This window comes from Molossus molossus, unplaced genomic scaffold, assembly GCF_014108415.1.
Source record: "Molossus molossus isolate mMolMol1 unplaced genomic scaffold, mMolMol1.p scaffold_m16_p_3, whole genome shotgun sequence".
NCBI classification, from domain to species: Eukaryota; Metazoa; Chordata; class Mammalia; order Chiroptera; family Molossidae; genus Molossus; species Molossus molossus.
Window position 1 is genome coordinate 117175259 of NW_023425366.1, and position 23158 is coordinate 117198416.

The 23158-nt window shown below is 44.4% G+C and overlaps 1 protein-coding gene across 3 annotated transcripts in view; it reads left to right on the plus strand.

The window, feature by feature from the left end:
* The first annotated feature begins 224 nt into the window (after positions 1-224).
* The window catches only part of ANKS3 (ankyrin repeat and sterile alpha motif domain containing 3), a 40187-nt gene continuing 17253 nt past the window's right edge, over positions 225-23158 (plus strand). For 2 of the 3 annotated variants that reach the window (XM_036279529.1, XM_036279530.1), the window contains exons 1-6: positions 1995-2021; positions 2938-3109; positions 5449-5647; positions 5840-5961; positions 8470-8551; positions 16016-16151. In XM_036279529.1, coding sequence (XP_036135422.1) covers positions 2009-2021; positions 2938-3109; positions 5449-5647; positions 5840-5961; positions 8470-8551; positions 16016-16151 — 724 coding nt within the window. In that variant the 5' untranslated portion in view covers positions 1995-2008. Of the gene's footprint in view, positions 308-1994; positions 2022-2937; positions 3110-5448; positions 5648-5839; positions 5962-8469; positions 8552-16015; positions 16152-23158 lie in introns of those variants that run through there. The other variant, XM_036279531.1, reaches the window with a different exon arrangement.

The window sequence follows — 23158 nt, forward strand, 5'->3', positions numbered from 1 at the left end:
GGCTGAAGCGGGCGTCAAACAGAGAGCCGCGAGCTGACGGGAGGGGCCGGGTGTGGGACCGACGAATTCCACAGCGTCCAGAGCGGCTCCGCGGCTCCGCGAGCGTCCCGGCGTGCTCCGCGCCTCTGCAACCACTTCCGGGGCGGGAGCAGGGCGGTGGGTCCAAGCGCTGAGGTAGCCGGCGTGGAGGGGTCCCAGACGCGTGCGGCGGAGAGCGGGTCCCGTGGGAGGAGCTCAGAAGCAAGCGGACGCAGGGTCGGCGGCAGCAGCTGGCTGAAGTCAGCCCAGGGCTCGAGGCCCAGCGCAGGTAGGGTCCCCGGCGGCTCGGCCACGCTTGGTGCCGGCACCTGCTGCCCACCTGCGCAGCCCGCAGCGGGGCGTCTCAGCCCTGCGCTTGCTCGCGCTGTGAGCTTATGGATCGGAGCTTTTGCTGCTGCAGCTGTGGAGCGGGAAAGATAAAGCCACATTCCGTGTAGGGTTATGGAAGGAGGCGCCAAGGGACGTCTGTGCTGTAGGTGCTCGGGTTCTTCCCTAGGGCCCCTCCCTGGGGCCTGAGAACGAGGCTGGGGTACCCAGGCCCCGCGGAGGGCCCACGAGCCAGGGCGGGAGGGGATGCCCCCGGGCTTTTACAGATCTCTTGGCCGTCGTTGTGAGGGTCGACCACCACCGTCATCCTTTTTTTCTTAAGTTAACGTCTTGCTTATTTTTGAAGTAATGGATACTTAGTATTTTACAAAATGTACAGAACCAAAATGTAGGGTGAAAAAAGGTCCCACCCGTAGTACTACTTCTTTGAGATAAATTCTGCAAGTGATAAGTAAAAGACATTTTCTACCAATGTTCAAATATAATCATGTTATGCATGAATACCCCGTCATTGTAGAGCGTCTGGCATGTGGCAGGGTGCAAAGGAAGTAATAAATAATAGCTTTATGGTCCCTTTGCATCCACATTCTCTCTCCTTAAGCTCCTTGATCAGGGGCTTGGTTCTGATTGTCCCTCAGCACTCTTCAGGGTGTCGGATATATGAGCATCTAATAATAAAAGAGATAACTTGGGCCCCACCTACAGGAGGCATTTGGAGTAGAAGAGATACATCCACAGAAAGCTTGAGAGGTGTATTGAAAGGCGCTCTGAACTGACACTCAGCTTATTTGGCTTCTAACCCAGGCTCTGTGGGTCAGGACTGCTTGGGTTGAGGGTTGTCACCTGCGAAGTGAGAGCTGCTTGAACTCAGGCCTTGCCAGTGTGAAAGGCGGTGGTTCCAGCAGGCAGGGCTTTGCTCCAAATTTTGTTACCTGTAGGCCCCTTTACATGTACACATACTCTTGCAAAGGACCTACAATCATTTGTCCCCCAAATTGGCAGCTTGTTTGTTGTTTGGACACCTTGGCTGTCATTCGGTAGTAGGTACTGAGGTCTGAGTGGCATCTGTGAACTGCTGTGGTACCTTTACCCCATCTGAACTGCATGTAGTCTTTTTTGGTTTTCTCTTTCTCTCCCTTTTCTACACTTGCTTTCTTTTTCTTTCCCACCAGAATAGGAGACAGATGTCACTCCTGGACCTTAGAGTTCTACTAGGAAGCTAATGAATTGGCCTATTTGGGTAGGATTCCCAGAATAAAGAATAAAGGGCTATCATAATCATAGACTCTTCTTTCTGGTTTTGTCCTATCCCACTTTCAGGGGATGCATAGGAAGATTCCTAGTCACTTAACATTTGCTGAACACCAGTCACATCCTAGTTTCTGTGGTAGGGGCTCTCAATTTTTTTCAAAATTTATTTGTTTAAAAATTTTACATACAGTAAAATTCACTCATTTGGTGTTTAGGTCTCTGAGTTTTGATAAATACATAGAGTCACATATCCACCAATTACGATGCAGAACTGGTCCATCACCCCCAAATTCCCTCTTGCTAACCCTTTGTGCACCCTCCTCCCCCAACCCCTGTACTACTAATCTGTTCTCCAACCGTTTTATTTTGTCTTTTCTAGAAAGCCATATAAATGGAATCATACAGTAGGTAGCCTCTGAGTCTGGCTTTTAGCTCAATGTGTTTGAGATTGGTTCATGTGTTATATGGTATGTTGTATGTATTAACTATTGTTCTTTCTGCTTATTGCCAAGTTGCAGCATTCCATCCTATGAATGTGCCATTGTTTGTTTACTTGTTCTTCCATGTGTCTTTAACAGCAGCCCTTTGAGATATTATGTATCCATTAGACAGTGAAGAATTGCAGATGAGAGATGCTAAGTAGCAGAGCTAATTTTTTTAATCCTCACCAGAGGTTGTGTTTCTATTGATATTTTTTTAGGGGGAGAGAAAGGGATGGGGGGGTGGGAGACAAAGAGAAAGAGGAAGAAACATTGATCAGTTGCCTCCCGTTTGTGCCCCGACCAGGGATTGGACCCACAATCTAGGTATGTGCCCTGACTGGAATCAGACCCACAACCTTTTGGTTTACGGGACAATGCTCCAAACAACTGAGCCACCCGGCCAAGGCAGCAGAACTGAATTTTGGTCTAAGCCCAGGGTTCTTTCCCGCCACACCTAAGAGCTGATTTGGTCCACTGACCCAATCAGCATTTCTTTATTGACCATCCAAGAGGTTGTCAGACTTCTTGAGTTCCTGGAAAATACCCTTTCTAGAATGTGGGGCCTGAAGATTAATGAAGGAAAATATACACTGTAGTTTATGACTCACCATATATACTCTTCTGTTTCTGTCTCTTGACAAGCTCACAAAATCATACAACATTTAATGAAAGAAAGTTGTCTAAGTCAGTCCCAGGAAGGAGTTGACTGCATTGGGTAGCAGTCTGCTAAGATAGTGACATAGCTGCCTGCATACTGCAGGTAGGAATATGACCATCCTGTTTAATTGCCTGGAACCACCAGGAAAGAAAGATCTAACCCCTGGGCCTCCCTCCACAGTGATGTCGGAGCTCAGCGATGAAGCCAGTGAGCCAGAACTCCTGACCCGCAGCTTGTCCATGTGGCATGGGCTGGGTGCACAGGTCAGCTGGGAGGAACTGGCTGTGCCCTTGGATCTCCACACAGCTGCTTCCATCGGCCAGTATGAAGTGGTGAAGGAATGTGTGCAGCGGTAAGACATCTTGGGAAATGTTCCTCCTCCTCAGATTTTGAGGACCATCTCAGTGGCTTTAGCTCCCACATAGAAATATTAGTAAGTTAACCAGGCCTTGTAGACATTTAATACATATGATCTAGATTAACCCTGCTTATATAGGGCAGTTGTCAGTGATTTATGCTGGACTCTAATAAGGAAGGCAGTTTTTATTCCCAGGAAGAAAAAGCTTGTTTAAACTTTTTTTATAGGCTTAGTTAGAAACATTTCCAGGTTACTTTAACTAGAGTGACTTTATGGTTTTTACTAACTGCAGAAATGCTCAAAATAATAATAAAGATAGAAAGTAATGCCCTATGACCTACTATGACCTTTTTCCAAGTGGTTCATTTTAATCCTTTGTGCCCTCCTCTTCCCTCCAGCTTCTGCCATAGAAGAGGAGGAGGCAGCAAGGTTTATCTGCCCTTCTGGAGGATTACAACTGATCCAACTGCCCACATACCATTTTTACTAATGTTATACAAATATTAAGTCCCCGTGCAACAGCAGTGGTCTTTGACTGTGTTTTATTTGTAGTACAATGTGATATCTACTGTAATTTTTGGAAAAGAATCTGTCTCCTTGCCTCCACTCCTTGTGCTCATACTTTGTGCTCATATTTCCATTTCTCATTGATAACATAGAGAAACTATCAATGTCCATACTTACATGTGCTTTTTCCAGTTCCTCAGGTGCCAAAGCCAAACCTTATGTTTTTTGTTTGTTTGTTTTTATGTTTTTGTTTTTTTTTAATCCTCACCAGAGGATATTTTTCTGTTTATCTTTAGATAGAATGGGAAGGAAAGAGAGAGAGAGAAACATCAACGTGAAAGGGACACATCGACTGGTTGCCTCCCACACAACCCCAACCAGGGCCGGGGATTAAGCCACAATCGAGGTGCATACCCTTGACTGGAATCGAACCCGTGACTCATTGGTCTGCAGGCTGACGCTCTAATTGCTGAGCCAAACTGGCCAGGGCTGTTTTTATTGATTTTAGAAAGAGGAAGGGAGAGAGAGAAACATTGATTCTATGTAAATTCCGATGGGGATTGAACCCACAACCTGGGCATGTGCCCTGAGTGGGAATCAAACCAGTGACCTTTGGGTGCACAGGATGACACTCAACCAACTGAGCCACACCAGCCAGGGCCCAAACCTTGTTGAAGCCCTAGATTTCTAGTTCCCAACTGATAGCCATCACTTATAAAAATCTGGCCAGTCGAGCGCAAGTGTACTCTGGTAAGGGATAACCCATTGTACTCCTATACCAGGTGGCCTTGGGATTGTGTAGCTGGGTACTCAGGCAGCACATTTTCCCCACAGGGTCACCAAGACCCCAGTTATAACTGCTGCTATGGTATTCTTGGGTTTTTAAGACTTTGGGTGTTCAGGTAAAATGCACAGTCCAGAGTGGCTCCACAAAGGAGAAGAGGGAAGTGTTTATATTCTGATTGGGCTTGGGATGCTAGCCAAACTCACGGCTTACTCACAGTAAGGCAGACTGAGGACCTGAGGAGTTGGAGGCATCAGAATGGGGGATTGGCTGACGGGAGGTGTGAGAGCCTTAGATATGCTCTGCCAAGGGTCAGGCCTTTCTTTTTCCATATGGAATTGAGTGCTCTGTCAATGAAGGTCACATGGTGAGGATGAATTGGTCTTCATGTGGTTTCCCAGACAGTGGCTGTTACTGAATTCCTGGAATCAGGACCTTTCAGAATGACTGTGTGGGCACCCCAGACTCAATAGAAGATGTTAGTGAATGTTATGGCTTATTACGTGCAAACCTATGAGAGGCACAAACTGTGTGGATTGATTGGAAGATTGATTAGCTCCACTGGAGGCAAGGACTGTGGAAGAGGAAAGGCTATGGGGATGAACTTACACAGGATGTTCCTCCAAGTGGATGTTCCTGGAAGCACACATTTTTTTCCTGTGGGAAATGTTTTCCTAAAATATTAATGGAAATTGGTGAGAAAGGTAGGATTATTTGGTCACGGATTTTCTAAAAATGTTTCTGTAGGGTAAGGTGACAAAGGAGAATTCAATTGCAGTGGGACTCCATTGTCTTAAGTCCCTTCCTCTCCCCCCAGCATTGGATAGCAGACTGTGGTCTGTTGTAGGAAAGTATTCAAAGCTCCGGGTCAGGATCTCTTGACCTTGGCACTGCTGACAATTTGGGCCAGGTCATTCTTTGTAGTGGGGGCTGTGCTGTGCACTGTAGGATGTTTAGCAGTATCCCTGGCCTTGACTCCGGCTCTAGTAAACCCCACATGTGAGACGGCTGGGCATGTCTAGCATATCTTGCGTTTGTTTAGGAGAGAGTTAGATTTGAATAAGAAGAATGGTGGTGGCTGGACCCCGCTGATGTATGCCTCCTACATTGGACACGATACCATCGTGCACCTGCTGCTCGAGGCGGGGGTGAGTGTGAATGTGCCGACCCCGGAAGGGCAGACTCCACTGATGCTGGCTTCCAGCTGTGGCAACGAGAGCATCGCCTACTTTCTCCTCCAGGTGAGCTACGAGGGGACTCAGGCCCAGAAACCTGAGGGGCTCCCAGCTGCTGTGGCAGAGACATGAACCACTGTAGGACATGTTGTGCGTGCGCGTGTAATCATTTTTATTCTTTCAGCATGACGACCTGGAGGGCGCCTGCCCCACGTAAAGGAGATGAGATGGTAACGAGCATTCTGTGTTCTCTTGAAGCAAGGTGCTGAGCTAGAAATGAAGGACATTCAAGGCTGGACTGCCCTCTTCCACTGCACCAGTGCAGGGCATCAGCAGATGGTCAAGTTCCTTTTGGACAGTGGAGCAAATGCCAACGTGAGGTGATTACCAGGTCTTAAGGGCCATAGAAGTGGATATAGTCACATCTAACTCTAAGGAGGGCAACTGTAGAGGAAACTACAGGCTAGAGTCAGGGCAGCCCCTCTTCCATATGAAGGGTTCAGACAAAGGGGCAGAAGAGACAATCCTGCCCAGGTGCAGGAGGCCTAGGGATACTTCTTCTCCCCCCTTTCTGAATTCTCATTGCTTTATTTTATTTATTTTTTAAAATCTTTATTGTTGAAAGTATTACAGATGTTCCCCATTTTCTTCTCCCATTAACTCCCTCCTCCCTGCTCCATTTCTGGCCTTTTTGCACACCTGTTAGGTGACATTGCATGCAGCACTTCAAGCTCTCTGAACATCATTTTCTTTTCTTTTTCTTTTTATCATCACCCGAGGACACTTTTCCATATTTTGTTCAGATAGAGTGGGAGGGAGATAGAGAGAGAAACATTGATGTCAAAGAAACTCATCGAGCGGTTGCCACCCACATGACCCAGCCAGGCCAGGGACAAACTGCAACCGAGGTATATGCCCTTATCGGGAACTGAACCTGGATCCCTCTGGACCGCAGGCCGATGCTCTAACTGCTGAGCCAAACCGGCCAGGGCCTGAACATCATTTTCTTTATCTGAATACTGAGGATAGCAATACCTATATCATGGAGTTGTTAAAAGAATTACATATTCTTTTATATGCCAAGGGCCTAACATAGTGAATCTCACTTAAATGACATGCATTAAATGCTAATTTCTTTCTCTTTTTGGCCTTATCAGGTGAGGTGTTTCTTTGAAAATAGTCATGAGTTTTATAAGCTGAAAGGGATATTGTCTAAAGCATGTATGATAATCCCTTTTTTCCCCTTTATTTTTATTGAATTTGTTGGGGCAACATTGGTTAATAAAATTATACAGGTTTCAGGTATACAGTGCTGCAATACATCATCTGTATATTGTATTGTGTGTTTACCACCCTAAGTCACGTCTCCTTTCATCGCCATTTATCCCCCCTTTACCTTCTATCTCCTTCCATACACCACCCCCATAATCCCCTTTCAACACAGCATCTAACTGGCACTGCCCACAGCCCCTGGTTGATATCATCTATTGTGAGGCACACCATAGCTTTACATGCCACCAAAGAAGAAAAAATGCTAATTAAACCGCAGCTCACGTATGGATTTTTTTTTTTTTTTAATCCTCACCCGAGGACATTTTTGCACTCATCTTCAGATAGAGCGGGAGGGAGGGAGGAAGAGAGAGAAAGAAACATCGATGTGAGAGAGACACATCAAGTGGTTACCACCCACACAACCCCAACCAGGCCGGGACAAACTGCAACTGAGGTACATGCCTTTAGTGGGAACTGAACCCGGGCCTCTCTGGTCCGTGGGCCGATGCTCTAACCGCTGAGCCAAACCGGCCAGGGTTTTTTCTTTTTTTTCCTTTATTGATTTTAGGGAGAGAGAGATAGAAACATCGATGAGAGAGAACATTGATTGGCCGCCTCCTGCATGCCCCCCACTGGGGATCGGGCCCACAACCTGGGCATGTGTCCTGACCAGAAGTTGAACCGGCGACCCTTGGTTCACGGGTTGATGCTCAACCACTGAGCCACACCGGCTGGACTCACCTATGGATTTTGAGACACATTCTGACTGTGGAGATGTTAAAATGTAAACATGATGTGTTTTAGAATGGATAAAAACCAGTGTTTAGCTTAGTTTCTGTCTTCCAGACCAGTGTGAAGTGAGGGTTAAGGGGTACTGAAAACAGTGCTGAGTTAACCATAATCAAGCATAAAAAATAAGCATCAGGTACCAGGCATAGTAAGAGCAGGTAGATTATTAGTCCCAGAGCTTTGGGGAGGGTTCCTGGAGGATGTTAAATGGAAAAGATATGGTCTGGATAGGGGGATGGGAAACCTTAACTTTTTGTGAGCAGCTAAAGTTAGCTGCCTTTTGCAGGTGATTCAAGTGGAGACTTAAGAGATAGCAAGGGCGCCCTGGCCGGTTTGGCTCAGCGGTTAGAGCGTCGGTTTGCGGTCCAGAGAGACCCGGGTTTGGTTCCCACTAAGGGCATGTACCTCGGTTGCATTTTTTCCCAGCCCTGGTTGGGTTGTGTGGGTGGCAGCCACTCGATGTGTCCCTTTCACATCGATGTTTCTCTCTCTCTTCCTCCCACTCTTTCTGAACAAAAAATGGGAAAATGTCCTTGGGTGAGGATAAAAAAAAGATAGCAAGGGCAAACAGCTTAGAAGGAGTGGAGTAGGGAGACAGAATGTCTTTGGGACAAAAGATGAGAGCTGGAGTGGAAACCAGAAGAGTTCTTAAGGCTAGTGTGTTGGTAAGAACTTTTTTCATTTCTCGCCATTAATACTTGGGAGAGGGAGACCTCTGTACATAGAGATGGGTGACTGTCTATCAGCTTGGTTTTGTCTGCATCAGGGAAGCATCTCCCCAGCAGAACTTTTTTCTGCTAATCATCCGACTGGCCTCTGTCTTGCAGGGAGCCAATATATGGATTCACTCCTTTGATGGAAGCAGCTGCTGCTGGCCATGAAATAATCGTGCAGTATTTTCTGAATCATGTAAGTGACCCTCTTTATTAGCTTATAATTTAATTACAGCAAGTGGTGAATTATATCACTGAAGCATAAACTATAACAGAATTTCTGATACACAGAAATAACTGCTTTTCATCTAGTTATTTAACACATTTTCTTTTTTTTTTTTTTTTTATCATCCTCACCCGAGGATATTTTTCCATTTTTTGTACAGATAGAGTGGGAGGGAGAGAGAGAGAGAAACATCGACGTGAAGGGACACATCGAGTGGCTGCCACCCGCACGACCATCCAGGGCCGGGGACAAACTGCAACCGAAGTACGTGCCCTTAGCGGGAACCGAACCCGGGTCTCTCCGGACCACAGGCCGGCGCTCTAACCGCTGAGCCAAACTGGCCAGGGCATTTAACACATTTTCATTGAGTATCTATTGATGCCAAGTGTTGAGTGGCACTTAGGCATTAGGGGTATAGTGGTGAGTAAAAACATACCTATTCCTGTAAGGATTTTGGAAATACTATTACTTGAAAAGTATGGAAAGTGTGTGTGTGTGTTTATTTAAAAAAAAATTTTTTTTTCTTTATTGATTTGAGAGAGAGAGAGAGAAATATCAGTGAGAGAGAACATTGATTGGCCGCCTCCTGCAGGCCCCAAACTGGGGATCAGGCCCACAACCTGGGCATGTTTCCTGACCAGGAATTGAACCGGCGACCTCTTGGTGCATGGGTCGACGCTCAACCACTAAGCCACACTGGCCGGGCAATAAAAACATATTTACAAAAAAAAGATAATTAGCCCTGGCCAGTTTTGCTCAGCGTTTAGAGCGTCGGCCTGCAGTCCAGAGAGACCCGTGTTCGGTTTCCCCTAAGGGCACGTACCTTGGTTGCAGTTTGTCCCCGGCCCTGGTTGGTTGTGCAGGAGGCAGTCACTCGATGTGTCCCTTTCACGTCGATGTTTCTCTCTCTCTCCCCCTCTTTTTCCCTCCCACTCTATCTGAACAAAAAATGGGAAAATGTCCTCGGGTGAGGATAAAAAAAAAAAAAAAGATAATTAAAAGGTGGGCAAAGGATCTGAATAGACATTTTGCCAAACAAAATATATAGATGGCCGCCCTGGCCGGTTTGGCTCAGTGGTTAGAGCATTGGCCCACGGACCAGAGAGTCCCAGGTTTGGTTCCTGCTTGGTTGCAGTTTGTTTCTGGCTGGAGTGTGGGTGACAACCATTCGATTTGTCTCTCTTACATCGATGTTTCTCTTCCCCCCTCTCACTCTCCTGCTCTATCTGAAGATAAATGCAAAAATGTCCTTGAGCAAGGATAAAATACACACACACACACATATTTATGCATACACACACACACACACACACACACACACACACACACACACATATATATGGTCAATAAGCACACAAAAAAAGGCTTGACATAATTAGTCATCAGAGAAACGCAAATCAAAACTACTGGGATGTCTCATAAAAAAATAATAATAAAGAGATGGACAAGAGTTAATTAGGATATGGAGAAATTGGAACCCTCCAATCATACACTGCTGATGGGAATGTAAAAGATGCATCCTCTTTGGAAAACAGTCTGACTATTCATTAGTTAAACATAGAGTTATCATGTGACCCAGCAATTCCCACTCCTAGGTATGTACCCAAGAGAATTGAAAACATGTCCACGCAAAAACTCAAACACAAATATCCATAGCAGTGTTTTCATAATAACCAAAAAGTGGAAACAACCCAGATGTTCATCAGCTGCCAAATGGATTATTAATCTGGCATAAAAAAAAGGTGCTACAAGGATGAACCTTGAAAATATTAAGCTAAGTGAAAGAAGCCAGAAGCAAAGGATCACATAGTGTATGATTCTTTTTATGTGAAATGTCCAGGATAAGCAAATCTGTAGAGACAGAAATAGATTAATGGTTGCCTCGGGCTGGAGAGGATGGGAAGATTGGGGAGCAGGCAATGGTTAAAGGGTACAGGATTTCTATTTAGGGTAATGATGATGTCCTGGAATTGGTTGTGGTGATGGTTGCACACCATTGAATTGTATACTGTAAATGGGTGGATTGAATAGTATGTTGATTTTATCTTAATAAAGTTGTTTTAAAAATCCAGTAGGTGAAATATTTAGTTTATATATAAAACCCTAACAAATTCCCACTAAAAAGTTGTTTCTGTTGTCCTTCCCACCAGTAATATACAAAGGTGCCCATTTTCTCATATCCTCACCAACCTTAAGATAGGAGGTTACCTGTCTTAAGTTTTTTCCAATCTGGTGGGAGAAAAGTGACATCTTGTTTTGGTTTGTACTTACTAGTGAGGTTGAACATTTTTTTTTTTTTTTTTAATCCTCATCCGAGGACATTTTTCCATTTTTTTGTACAGACAGAGTGGGAGGGAGAGAGAGGAAGAGAGAGAGAGGGAAACATCGATGTGAAAGGGACACATCGAGTGGCTGCCACCCGCACGACCGACCAGGGCCGGGGACAAACTGCAACCGAGGTTCATGCCCTTAGCGGGAACCGAACCTGGGTCTCTCCGGACCGCAGGCGGACGCTCTAACCGCTGAGCCAAACCGGCCAGGGCGAGGTTGAACATTTTAAAGTCTATTGGCCATTTGTAATTCTTTAATGAATTATCTCTATGTTTTGGGCCCAATTTTTGATTATATAGTTTGTGTGCTTTTTTAAAAACTTAACTACCTTGGAGATTGTTCTATATCAGCATATAATATAGAGCTGTCTTGTGTGTGTGTGTGTGTGTGTGTGTGTGTGTGTGTGTGTGTGTGGTGGCAGCAGCATAGTACTCCCTTATAGGGATGAATCAGAGTTCCTTTAAAGTGGTCTAGATAGATTTAGATTGTTGCCAACCATTCACTATTATGCACAGTGCTGTGGAGAATTTCTGTGCATGTATACCTCTGCATAGGCGTGGGACCCCTTTTGTATAGTTCAGTACTAAAGGTAGAAGGGTGAAGTGTAAGTACAGTCTTAACATGGATGTTGCCAAATTGCCATCTGAAGAGCAGGTTGTATCAACTGACACTCTTTCCACAGCAGCAAGAATTATGAATCTTACATTATAAAGTACATTAAATGTGGCCCTGGCTGGTTTGGCTCAGCGGTTAGAGTGTTGGCCCATAGACCAAAGGGTCACAGGTTCGATTCCAGTCAAGGGAACATACCTGGGTTGCAGGTTTGATTCCCAGCCCCAATTGGGGTTGTGTGGGAGACAAGCAATCAATGTATCTCTCTCATATCGATATTTCTCTCTCTCTCTCTCTCTCTCCCCCTCCCACTCTCTAAAATTCAGTGGAAAAATATCCTCGATTGAGGATTAACAACAACAACAAAAAATACTTTAAATGTGTAAAAAAGTACAGAAGATAATGCAACTAACCCACATGATCCAGAGGCCACCACTATCCAGATGCTGGTCTGTACCTTTCCTGTCTCTGATTTTGGTGCTTTTCATCATATACTGTGTGTCCTTAGCAGTGCATGGACTTGTTTTATGTTTTACAGATTTATATAAATAACGCCAGACTGTATGTGTCATTCAACGGTGTTGGTAAATGTAGACGTCATTCACTCACTTTAACAGCTGTGTACTTATTGATGATGAATGTATTACTTTTTTTTTTTAATACTCACCCGAGGACATTTTTTTGTTTTTTGTTCTGATAGAGTGGGAGGGAGAGAGAGGAAGAGAGAAAGAGAGAAACATCGACACCAAAGGGACACATCGAGTGGTTGCCACCCGCACAACCCAACCAGGGCCTGGGACAAACTGTAACGAAGGTATGTGCCCTTAGTGGGAACCGAACCTGGGTTTCTCTGGACCGCATGCTGACGCTCTAACCGCTGAGCCAAACCGGCCAGGGTGAATGTATTACATTTATCTTTTCCTTTTTTAGTGCACATTTAAGTTGTGTTCACTTTGCTATTTCTCTCCCTCTTTTTTTTTTTTTTATAAAGAGATAATTTTAAAAAATATTTTTTCTTTATTGATTTTAGAGAGAGAGGAAAGGGGAAAGAGAGAGAGAAACATCAATGAGAGAGAACATCGATTGGCTACCTCCACCATGCCCCCCACTGGGGATCAGGCCCACACCCTGGGCATGTACCCTGACTGGGAATTGAACTGGTGACCTCTTGATGCATGGGTGGACGCTCAACCACTGAGCCACACCAGCCAGGCGATATAATCTTTTAAAAATCATTTGAAAATAAGTTGCTGACATAATGACCATTTCCCCCTAACTGCTTTCATGTGCATTTCATAAAAACAAGAATTTTCTCTCTCATAATCACATACAATGATCAAACTCAGGCAATCAACAGAGTTCTTTCTCCAGCTCATTAATGAACAATCAAAAGTGTTGGTCATTTCTAAGCAATTGCCTCTGATTGAGTTAGCCGGTGGGCATCGCTTAGAGCATGTGTAATATGAGCCATGTTGTTTCACTGCTGGGGAGGCTATCTGGCTTGCCCTATGGCTACTCCAAGTTCCTTGCAGATCTCCTCCTGCTAAGTCATGGTTAGCCAGAGAGGTGGGCCACCAGGTCTCTCGGCCTGCCTCTCCAGAGCCAGGCTTCATTCTTGGAGATGGAGAAGTGGACAAGGCCAGGCACCCCCAGCTCTTTGCCAGGGGAGGAAAGAACTGCGGCTGCTTCCCCTGCACCCCATGTTCCTTCCTTCCAGTGGGGCAAGGCTCCAGCAGCTCAGTCTGGGCAGGATGATCTGGTGTGCTTGGGCCTCTCTTAGGCGGGAGCTGAGAGTTTATCCAATGGCCCTCCACCTGATGAGTGCACCCACTGTAATACTGGTCCATGGTCCCTAAACTTTTTTTAATCCTTGCCTGAGGATATCTTTCCTTTGAATTTCAGATAGAATGGGAGGGAAGGAGAGAGGGAGGAGGAGAGAGAGAATTGTGACTGGGGCCAGGGATCAAACCTGCAACCCAAGTAAGTGCCCTTGATTGGAATCGAACCCAAGACTTTTCAGTCCGTGGGCTGATACTCCAACCGCTAAGCCAAACCGGCCAGGGCTCTTCCTCATTTCTTAATTAAGGAATAGTATTGCTTTAGTATAGCCTGAAGTTGTAGTCTTCCAGGCTTAAAAACAGATATTAGTTAAAACTCTACAATGAAGATAGTATTGTTTCTTCTGGTTGAAACCTTTGGGTTTCTTCTATCAAACTGAAACTAGAAATTCAGACTGAAACTAGGAATTCTCTTTCTTTCCCCATCAGCTTTATTGAGATAAGTTGATTTGACATGTATATCATGAAGTGATTACCACAATGAGTTTAGTTAACATCTGTCATCTCATATAGATAATATATATATAGGGTAGGACAAAAATAGGTTTATAGTTGTTCACATGGAAAATAATACAATAGATAAATAATAATACAAGAATAAATTCTAGTTCCTGTACTCACAATTGTAAACCTACTTTTGTCCCACCTTTTTTTTTATTTTTTATGCTCACCTGAGGATATTTTTCCATTTTTGTTCAGATAGAGGTGGAATAGCCAGGTTAAAGGATATGTGCACTTTTAAAGTTTTAACTTTCTCTTGTCCAGCCAGTGTGGCTCAGTGGTTGAGCATCGACCCATGCACCAAGAGGTCACTGGTTCGATTCCCAAGAGGTCACTGGTTCCAAGAGGTCACTGGTTCGATTCCCAGTCAGGGCACATGCCCAGGTTGTGGGCCAAATCCCCAGTGGGGGGCATGCAGGTGGCAGCCAGTCAATGTTCTCTCTCATCGATATTTCTATCTCTCTCACCTTCTCACTTCCTCTCTCTCTAAAAACAAAAAAAAAACCTTTCTCTTGCAGATATGCCCTCCAGAGAACTGAATTTCAGTATTTGATAGTCTTACCTACAGATTGTATTTATTTATTATTATTATTTTTTATCCTCACCCGAGGACATTTTTCCATTTTTTGTTCAGGTAGAGTGGGAGGGATAGAGAGGAACAGAGAGAGAGAGAAACATCGATGTGAAAGGAACACATCGAGTGGTTGCCACCCACACAACCAACCAGGGCTGGGGACAAACTGCAACCGAGGTACGCGCCCTTAGTGGGAACTGAACCCGGGTCTCTCAGGACCGCAGGCCTACGCTCTAACTGCTGAGCCAAACCGGCCAGGGCTTCCCTACAGATTTGTAAACTGCATGGTTGAAGCTTTGAAAACAGAAAGCTTATTGGACTTTTCCAGTTTCAAAAGTAAACATGCTTATAGAAGTAAATTTAGAAAATATAAAAGAAAGATGGGAGAAGTCCTAATTATCTCATTGCTTAAAAATAATATTAACAGTTTGAGCATATTTCCTTCCAGTAGAACTTTCTGTACACTTTTTTGTTTGCTTCGGTTGTAATGTGTATACAGTTTCATCTCATGGTCCTTTTAAAAACTTGGTTATACCAATTATTTGTAAATACCAGCATCTGTGACAGTTACATAGCAAACTCTCCATCCCTGAGTATTTAAGTTGTCTCCAGGGTTTATTATTATTATTATTATTATTATTTTAATCTTCACCCGATTATATTTTTTTCATTTATCTTCAGATAGAGTGGGAAGGAGGGAGGGAGGGAGGAAGAGAGAGAGAGAGAAACATCAACATGAGAGAGACACATCAATTGGCTGCCTCCCGCTCAACCCCGGCCAGGGCCAGGGCCAGGGCCAAACTGCAACCGAGGCATGTGCCCTTGGCTGGAATCGAACCTGTGGCTCATTGGTCTGCAGGCCGATGCTCTACTGCTGACCCATTCCGGCCAGGGCACCTCCAGGTTTTTGTTATTGCAAATATGTTGTGGTAAATGTCTTTGTATGTAATAGCTTTCTCTGTATTTGGGGTTGTTTCCTTAGAAATGGAATTACAGTACTGAAGACTATAAGTACAATTTAGGGCTTAAGATAAAAGTTACCAAATTCTGTTTCCGAAGGATGGGGCTCTTATTCTGATTATGGTTTTTAAAGGCTGCTTCTCTAGCGAATCTGTTGTCTCCAGTTTTCTGTGTGAAGAAAATGAAATGGGGTGGACGCATGCCCAAGTGCCAAGGGTGAAGGCTGGCTCTAACGTGTAGCAGCCTGAGTTTATCCTGCTCACCCAGAGCACCCAATCGTCTCTCTCCTTTAAGTATCTGCCTGCCCCATGGGAGCTGAAAGCCAAAAGGCAGTGAACCTGGAGAGCTGCCTCAGCTGTGAGATGGCTGGATTACTGCCTTATTTGATGAACCAGCAAGCCCCTCCCTACACCCCCACTTTTAGCTTTGAGAGAGAAGCCCACACAGGCCTTTGCCTTTTCTCCCAAAGTTGTGAAGTTTTAGAGGACCCTGGGCGCAGACCTTTCCAAGGTGCTGATAAAAAGCTATTGCACCTCTAGTCCTGGGTCCACAGCCCCAGAAGTGAGGGTGCTTTGCAGGGCAGGTTCCTAACTCTTGTTCTTTTACCAATTTTCACAGGGAGTCAAAGTGGACACAAGAGACCACAGTGGAGCTACAGCCCGAATGCTGGCTAAGCAGTACGGACACATGAAGATAGTGGGGTTGATAGATGCTCACTCGCTTTCTCTGCCCAAGAACCTCTATCGGAGCCCAGGTACCTGTGTCTGTGGCTCTGCTGGAGCCCTTCTCCTTACTCTCACCTGCTTTAAGAGATCTGGCTCCCGCCAAACTTCTGCTTCCCCTAGTGACTCCGTTGCAGTCAGGGTTGAGGCCTGCTTGTCTAATGGGAGAGGACAAGTTAGTTAGGGTGGAGAGTCTTACCTGCCAGGCTGAATTTGGGTACACAGGATGTGGGCATGTGGCACCCATCCAGAGGTAATAGGGCAGCCTCACAAGGGGGCTGACTTCTGGTTTTGTTTCTTTTTTATTTATTTTTATTTTATTATTTTTTTAATATAAAGTGGATATTTATTTTATTTTATTTTATTTTTTTATCCTCACCTGAGGACATTTTTGCATTTATCTTCAATAGAGTGGGAGGCAGAGAGAGAAAAACATCGCTGTGAGAGAGACATATTGACTGGGTGCCACCCACACAACTCCAACTGGGGCCAGTTGCAACCGAGGTACGTACCCTTAACAGGAACTGAACCAGGGACTCTCTGGTCCGCCAGCTGATGCTCTAACTACTGAGCCAAACCGGCCAGGCCTTTTTTTTTAAACTTTTTTTATGGTGTTTGTTGCCGTGCAGAATGTTTTAATTTTGTATAGTCAAATTCATCAATCTTTTATTTCCTTTGGATTTTGAGTCATAAAAAAATCCTTCTCTTGCCCTGGCTGGTTTGGCTTAGTGGTTAGAGCGTCGGCCTGCGGTCCAGAGAGAGCCAGGTTTGGTTCCTGCTAAGGGCGCATACCTTGGTTGCAATTTGTCCCCGGCCCTGGTTGGTCGTGTGGGTGGCAGCCACTGGATGTGTTTCTTTCACATCGATGTTTCTCTCTCTCTTCCTCTCTCTCCCTCCCGCTCTATCTGAACAAAAAATGGAAAAATGTCCTCGGGTGAGGATAAAAAAAAAAATCTCTGTGCCCTGGTTATACAAGAATTCACCCATGTTTTCTTCTAGTACTGACATGGTTTCTTTCTTTCTTTCTTTATTTTTTATCCTCACCTGAGGACATTTTTCTATTTTTTGTTCAGATAGAGCGGGAGGGAGGGAGGGAGGGGGGAGAGAGAGAGAGAGAGAAAATTCGACGTGAAAGGGACACATTGAGTGGCTGTCACCTGCATGACCAACCAGGGCCGGGGACAAACTGCAACTGAGATATGCACCCTTAGCAGGACATGGTTTCATTTTTAACATTGAGATCTCTGACCCATTTACACTTGATTTTTATGTATGGTGTGAGGTATGGTTTTTTCCAAATGGCTATCCAGTTGTCTTAGCATCATTTATTACTATTTTTTTTATCCTTACCTGAGGACATTTTTGTATTTATCTTCAGATAGAGCGGGAGGGAGAGGGGAGAAGAGAGAGAGAGAGAAACATTGAGGGGAGAGAGACACATCGAGTGATTGCCACCCAGACGACCCCAACTGGGGCAGAGACAAACTGCAACTGAGGTATGTGCCCTTAGTGGGAACCGAATCTGGGACTCTTTGGTTCACGGGCCGACGTTCTAACTGCTGAGCCAAACCAGTCAGGGCAGCATCATTTATTTAAAAGTTCGGCTTTGACCACTTAGTGATCTGAGAGGCTGTGTTTGTCACATATACGAAATTTCCATTTGTACTGTGGACTTCCTGTTCTGTCCATTCACTCCAGAGCCACCCTGCTTTAATTCTAGAGGCTTTTGTAATATGTGTTACTATCTAGTAGGGCTGGTCTCCCCTGTAGCTTTCCTTTTTCAGTGTTTCCCTAGCTATAGCTTTTCTGTGTGTGTGTGAACTTGAACATCAGTTTGCCTAGCTCCTTGAAAACAGCATATTGATATTGAGATTGTGGCAAATTTATAAAGTAACTACCCCTTTATGTCCTTGAGCTCTCCCATCTAACAAAAGGAGCATGATTTTGTTCAAGTATACTTTTGTATCTTACAAGAAGGTTTGAAATTTTTTCTCATATATGTTTTGCATATAACTTCAGTGTATTCCTAAGTGCTTGATTTTCTTTGTTGCTATTGTAAATGTGGTTTCACTACCATGATTTCCTCTAACTGATTATTTTCTGTGAATATGAAGGCTATGGATGTTTATATATGAGTTTTGCTCTTTTTAAAAATTTTTTGATTAATTAATTAATTATTTATTTATTTTTATCACTTTTTTTTTTTTTTTTTTTATCCTCACCCGAGGACATTTTTCGATATTTTGTTCAGATAGAGTGAGAGGGAGAGAGAGAGAGAGAAACATCGATGTGAAAGCGACACATCGAATGGTTGCCACCCACACGACCCAACCAGGGCTGGGGACAAACTGCAACCAAGGTACGTGCCCTTAGTGGGAACCGAACCCAGGTCTCTCCAGACCGCAGGCCGACGCTCTAACCGCTGAGCCAAACCGGCCAGGGCTTTGATTAATTTTTTAGAGAGAGAGGAAGGGAGAGATAGAAACATCGATGTGAGAGAGAAACATCAATCGGTTGCCTTCTGCACGCCCCCTTCTGGGGATCGAGCCCGCAACCAGGCATGTGCCCTGACCAGGAATCGAACCAGGATCTCTCAGTCCATGAGACGATGCTCAATCCACTGAGCCACACTGGCTGGGCTATATACCAATTATGGTTTTGTTTTTTTGTTTTTTGGTACGTGCCCCTAGCGGGAACCGAACCTGGGACTCTCTGGTCCACAGGCCAACGCTCCAACCACTGAGCCAAACCGGCCAGGGCCCAATTATGTTTTATTTATTTATTTTTTTAATCCTCACCCAAGGATATTTTTCCATTTTTTGTACAGATAGAGTGGGAGGGAGAGAGAGGAAGGGAGAGAGAGAGAGAAACATTGACATGAAAGGGACACATCGAGTGGCTGCCACCCACACAACCAACAGGGCCGGGGACAAACTGCAACCGAAGCACGTGCCCTTAGCGGGAACCGAACCTGGGTCTCCCCGGACCGCAGGCCGACGCTCTAACCGCTGAGCCAAACTGGCCAGGGCTATTTTTATATTTATATTCAGAGTGGGAGAGAGAGTGAAAGAGAGAGAAACATCGATGTGAGAGAGACAGACAAATCAGTTGGTTGCCACCCACATGATCCCAACTGGGGCTGAGGATGAACCACAGCCAAGGTATCTGCCCTTGGTCGGAATCGAACCCGGGACTCTTTGGTCTGCAGGCTGACGCTCTAACCACTGAGAAAACCAGCCAAGGCTATATACCAATTTTATATTATGCTGCCTTACTCAATTCTTTTATTGTTTGAGTTCGTTGTTTTTTTTTTTTTATCCTCATCTGAGGAGGTTTTTGCATTTATCTTCAGATAGAGCAGGAGGGAGAGAGGGAGGAAGAAAGAGAGAGAAACAGCGACGTGTGAGAGACACGTCGGCTGGTTGCCACCCGCACAACCCTAACTGGGGTCGGAATGAACTGCAACCAAGGTACTTGCCCTTAGCAGGAACCGATCCCAGGACTCTGGTCCGCAGGCCAACACTCTAACTGCTGAGCCAAACCGGCCAGGGTTGAATTAGTTTTATTTACTGATTTTTCAGGGTTTTCCAGGTATACTCCCATATAATCTGCAAATAAATATAGATTTACTACTTCTTTCTGATTTTTATATCTCTGATTTTCCTTTTTTTTGATCCTCACCTGAGGACATTTTTCCACTTTTTGTTCAGATAAAGTGGGAGGGAAAGAAAGGGAGAGAGAGAGAGAGAGAGAGAGAGAAACATCGACATGAAAGGGACACATCCAGTGGCCGCCACCCGCACAACCAACCAGGGCTGGGGACAAACTGCAACCGAGGTACACGCCCTTAGCGGAAACCGAACCCGGGTCTCTCTGGACCGCAGGCCGACGCTCTAACCACCGAGCCAAACCGGCCAGGGCTATATCTCTGATTTCTTTTTAGTTTTATTGGCTAGTACTTCTAGTATGGCGTTGAATATAGTGGAGATACTGGGTTCTGACCTTAGCGGAAGTGCCGCATTAAGTAAGATGCTGACTTAAGAGTAAGGTGTGCATATATATATACTTTTTAGATATGTTTTTATTGGTTTTTAGACAGGAAGGGGGGGAGAAAGAAACATCAGTGAGAGAGAAACATCAGTTGGCTGTCTCCTGCATGCCCCCTATAGATAATTGAGCCTGCAACCCAGGCATATGCTTTGACCTACAATCAAACTGGTGACCCCTTGGTGCATAGCACAACACTCAACCAACTGAGCCACACTGGCCAGGGATAGATACAGATATATAAAGATAGATAGATAGATAGATAGATAGATAGATAGATAGATAGATACAGATATATAAAGATAGATAGATAGATAGATAGATAGATAGATAGATAGATAGATATTTCTAAATTCATTTATTGTTGACAGTAATACAGATGTCCCCTATTTCTCCTCCCCTTTAGGTGTAAATACATTTTAACATATTAAGAAAGTTTCTGGCCTGGCCGGTGTGGCTCAGTGGTTGAGCATAGACCCATGCACCAAGAGATTGCTGGTTTGATTCACAGTCAGGGCACATGCCTAGGTTGTAGGCCCAATTCCCAGTGGGGGGACATGCAGGAAGTGCCCAGTCAATGTTCTCACTCATCAATGTTTTTCTCTCCCTTCCTCTATCTCTCAAAATCAATAAAGGAAAAAAATTAAAAAATAAAAAAGTTTCTGTCATTTCCTATGTTCTTGAGTGTTTTCTGTAGGAATGAGTGTTTAATTTTGTCAAAGGTTTTGCAACATCTATGGACACGTTTGTGGATTTTCTTCTTAGATCTCTTAACATGATATATTTTTTTTAAAAATTTTTTTCTTTATTGATTTTAGAAAGAAAGGAAGGGAGAGGGAGAGAGAGAGAGAGAGAAACATCAATGAGAGAGAACATTGATTGGCTGCCTTCCTCATGCCTCCCACTGAGGATTGGACCCACAACCTGGGCATGTGCCCTGACCAGGAATTGAACCAGCAACCTTTTGGTGCGTGGGTCAACACTCAGTCACTGAGCCATACCAGCCAGGCTCTTAACATGATATATTAATAAATTTCCTAATAATGGACCAACTTCAGCCCTGACCGGTTGCTCAGTGGTTAGAGCATCAGCCCATGGACTGAAGGGTCTCAGGTTCGATTCCCAGTCAAGGGCCTGTACCTGGGTTGTGGGTTTGATTCCCTGCCCTGGTTGGGGTCATGCGGGAGGCAACCAATCCATGTGCCTCTCTCACATTAATGTTTCTTTGTCTCTCCCCTTCCTTCCACTCTATCTAAAAATCAATGGGAGCCCTGGCCGGTTTGGCTCAGCGGTTAGAGCGTCAGCCTGCAGTCCACAGAGACCCGGGTTCGGTTCCCGCTAAGGGCATGTACCTTGGCTACAGTTTGTCCCCGGCCCTGGTTGAGTCGTGTGGGTGGCGGCCACTCGATGTGTCCCTTTCACATCGATGTTTCTCTCTCTTCCTCTCTCTCCTTCCCGCTCTATCTGAGTAAAAAGTGGAAAAAAAAAATGTCCTCGGGTGAGGATAAAAAAAAAAAAAAAATCAATGGGAAAATATTCTCAGCTGAGGATTAACAACAACAAAAATTTAAATAATGAACCAACTTTACATTCTTGGCATAAATCCCACTTGGTGTATTATTTTCCTATTGTGCTGGATTCTGTTTGCTAATGTTTTATCTAGTGTTTTGTATGGCTCTGCATTCATAGATAATATTGGTCTGTGATTTTCTTCGTTTGTTCTTTCTTCACCAGGTATAAGTATCAGTGTTATACTTCATAAAAACAATCTGGAAGTTTTCCTTCCATTTTTGTGCTCCAGAATAATTTTTGTGGCATTGGTGCCCCATGAAGGTTTGGTTGGATTCTCCTGTGAAACCATCTGGGCCTGGTCTTTTTTGTGGGGTGGCTCCTTGATAAGATTTTCTATTTCTTCTATAGAAGTTGATATGCTTAAGCTTTCTAATTTCACTGGGTCAATTTTGGTTAACTGTATTTTCCTAGAAAATTATTTCATCCAGGATTTTAAGCTTATTGACATAGAGGCCTGAAAATAGGTGTGGTTTTTTTTTTTCTCTTTTTCCTTTTAAAAAGTTTCTTCTGTTTCAGTGGTTATTTTCCCTTGTCATTTCATTTTGCTGGCTTCCATCTTCATATTTCTCTGACCCTTTTTTACTTCTTTCACGATCTCATTCATTCTTTGGTGGTTTTCGTACTTTTCTTCAACACTTATGGTTCAGCTTCCATTTCAAATCTGTTCTTCCTTGGGTTTGGGTACCTGGTAAGATAGTCTTTATATTTTAATTTTGACCTTTTTTTTCTATTTTTTCCCCTAAGTTCAACCAGTTTTCTCACCATTCCTATGTGTGTGTATGTGTGTCTTTTCATTCTCTGTTTTGAATTTCTGATTCAGGGTGCTTTTTCCTGTCCTCATGTTGTTGAAGGATCTGTAGTTCAGAGTATTGGATCACATTTTTTTCTGTTTACTCCTCTTGATTGAATTTTGGAGAGAATGAATGTTTTCACTTGCTGGGTGTTTGATTCCCGTTTTTTATGTGCTCCCTGAGGTATTCGTGTGAGGGGAAGATCGCTGGTGCTTCTGCATCTCACAGACAGGGTCTGGTGGCCTGCTAGTGCGAGAGCCCTGGTCCAGGAGCTCCCTTCTCCCAGTGCCAAGGGCAGTCTTCTTACTGGGCGGCCTTTTTTTTTAGAGAGTGATGTAGTTAGGCCAAGCATTGTGTGTCCACTGATATGATTTTGTCTTGCTAGATCTTGAAATTCCCATTTGCTTTTTCTCTTTACTGCCCAGTTTCCAGAAGGTGTCTCTGCCTGGGAGGATTGTTGCTCCTCTGACTGTTCCCTTGGGTCCCATGTGCATTTTTTTGTTATGTTTTTTTTTTGGGGGGGGGGGTTTGTTTGTATTTTTATCCTCACCCGAAGACATTTTTTATTTTTTGTTCAGATAGAGTAGGAGGGAGAGAGAGAGAGAAACATCGACATGAAAGGGACACAT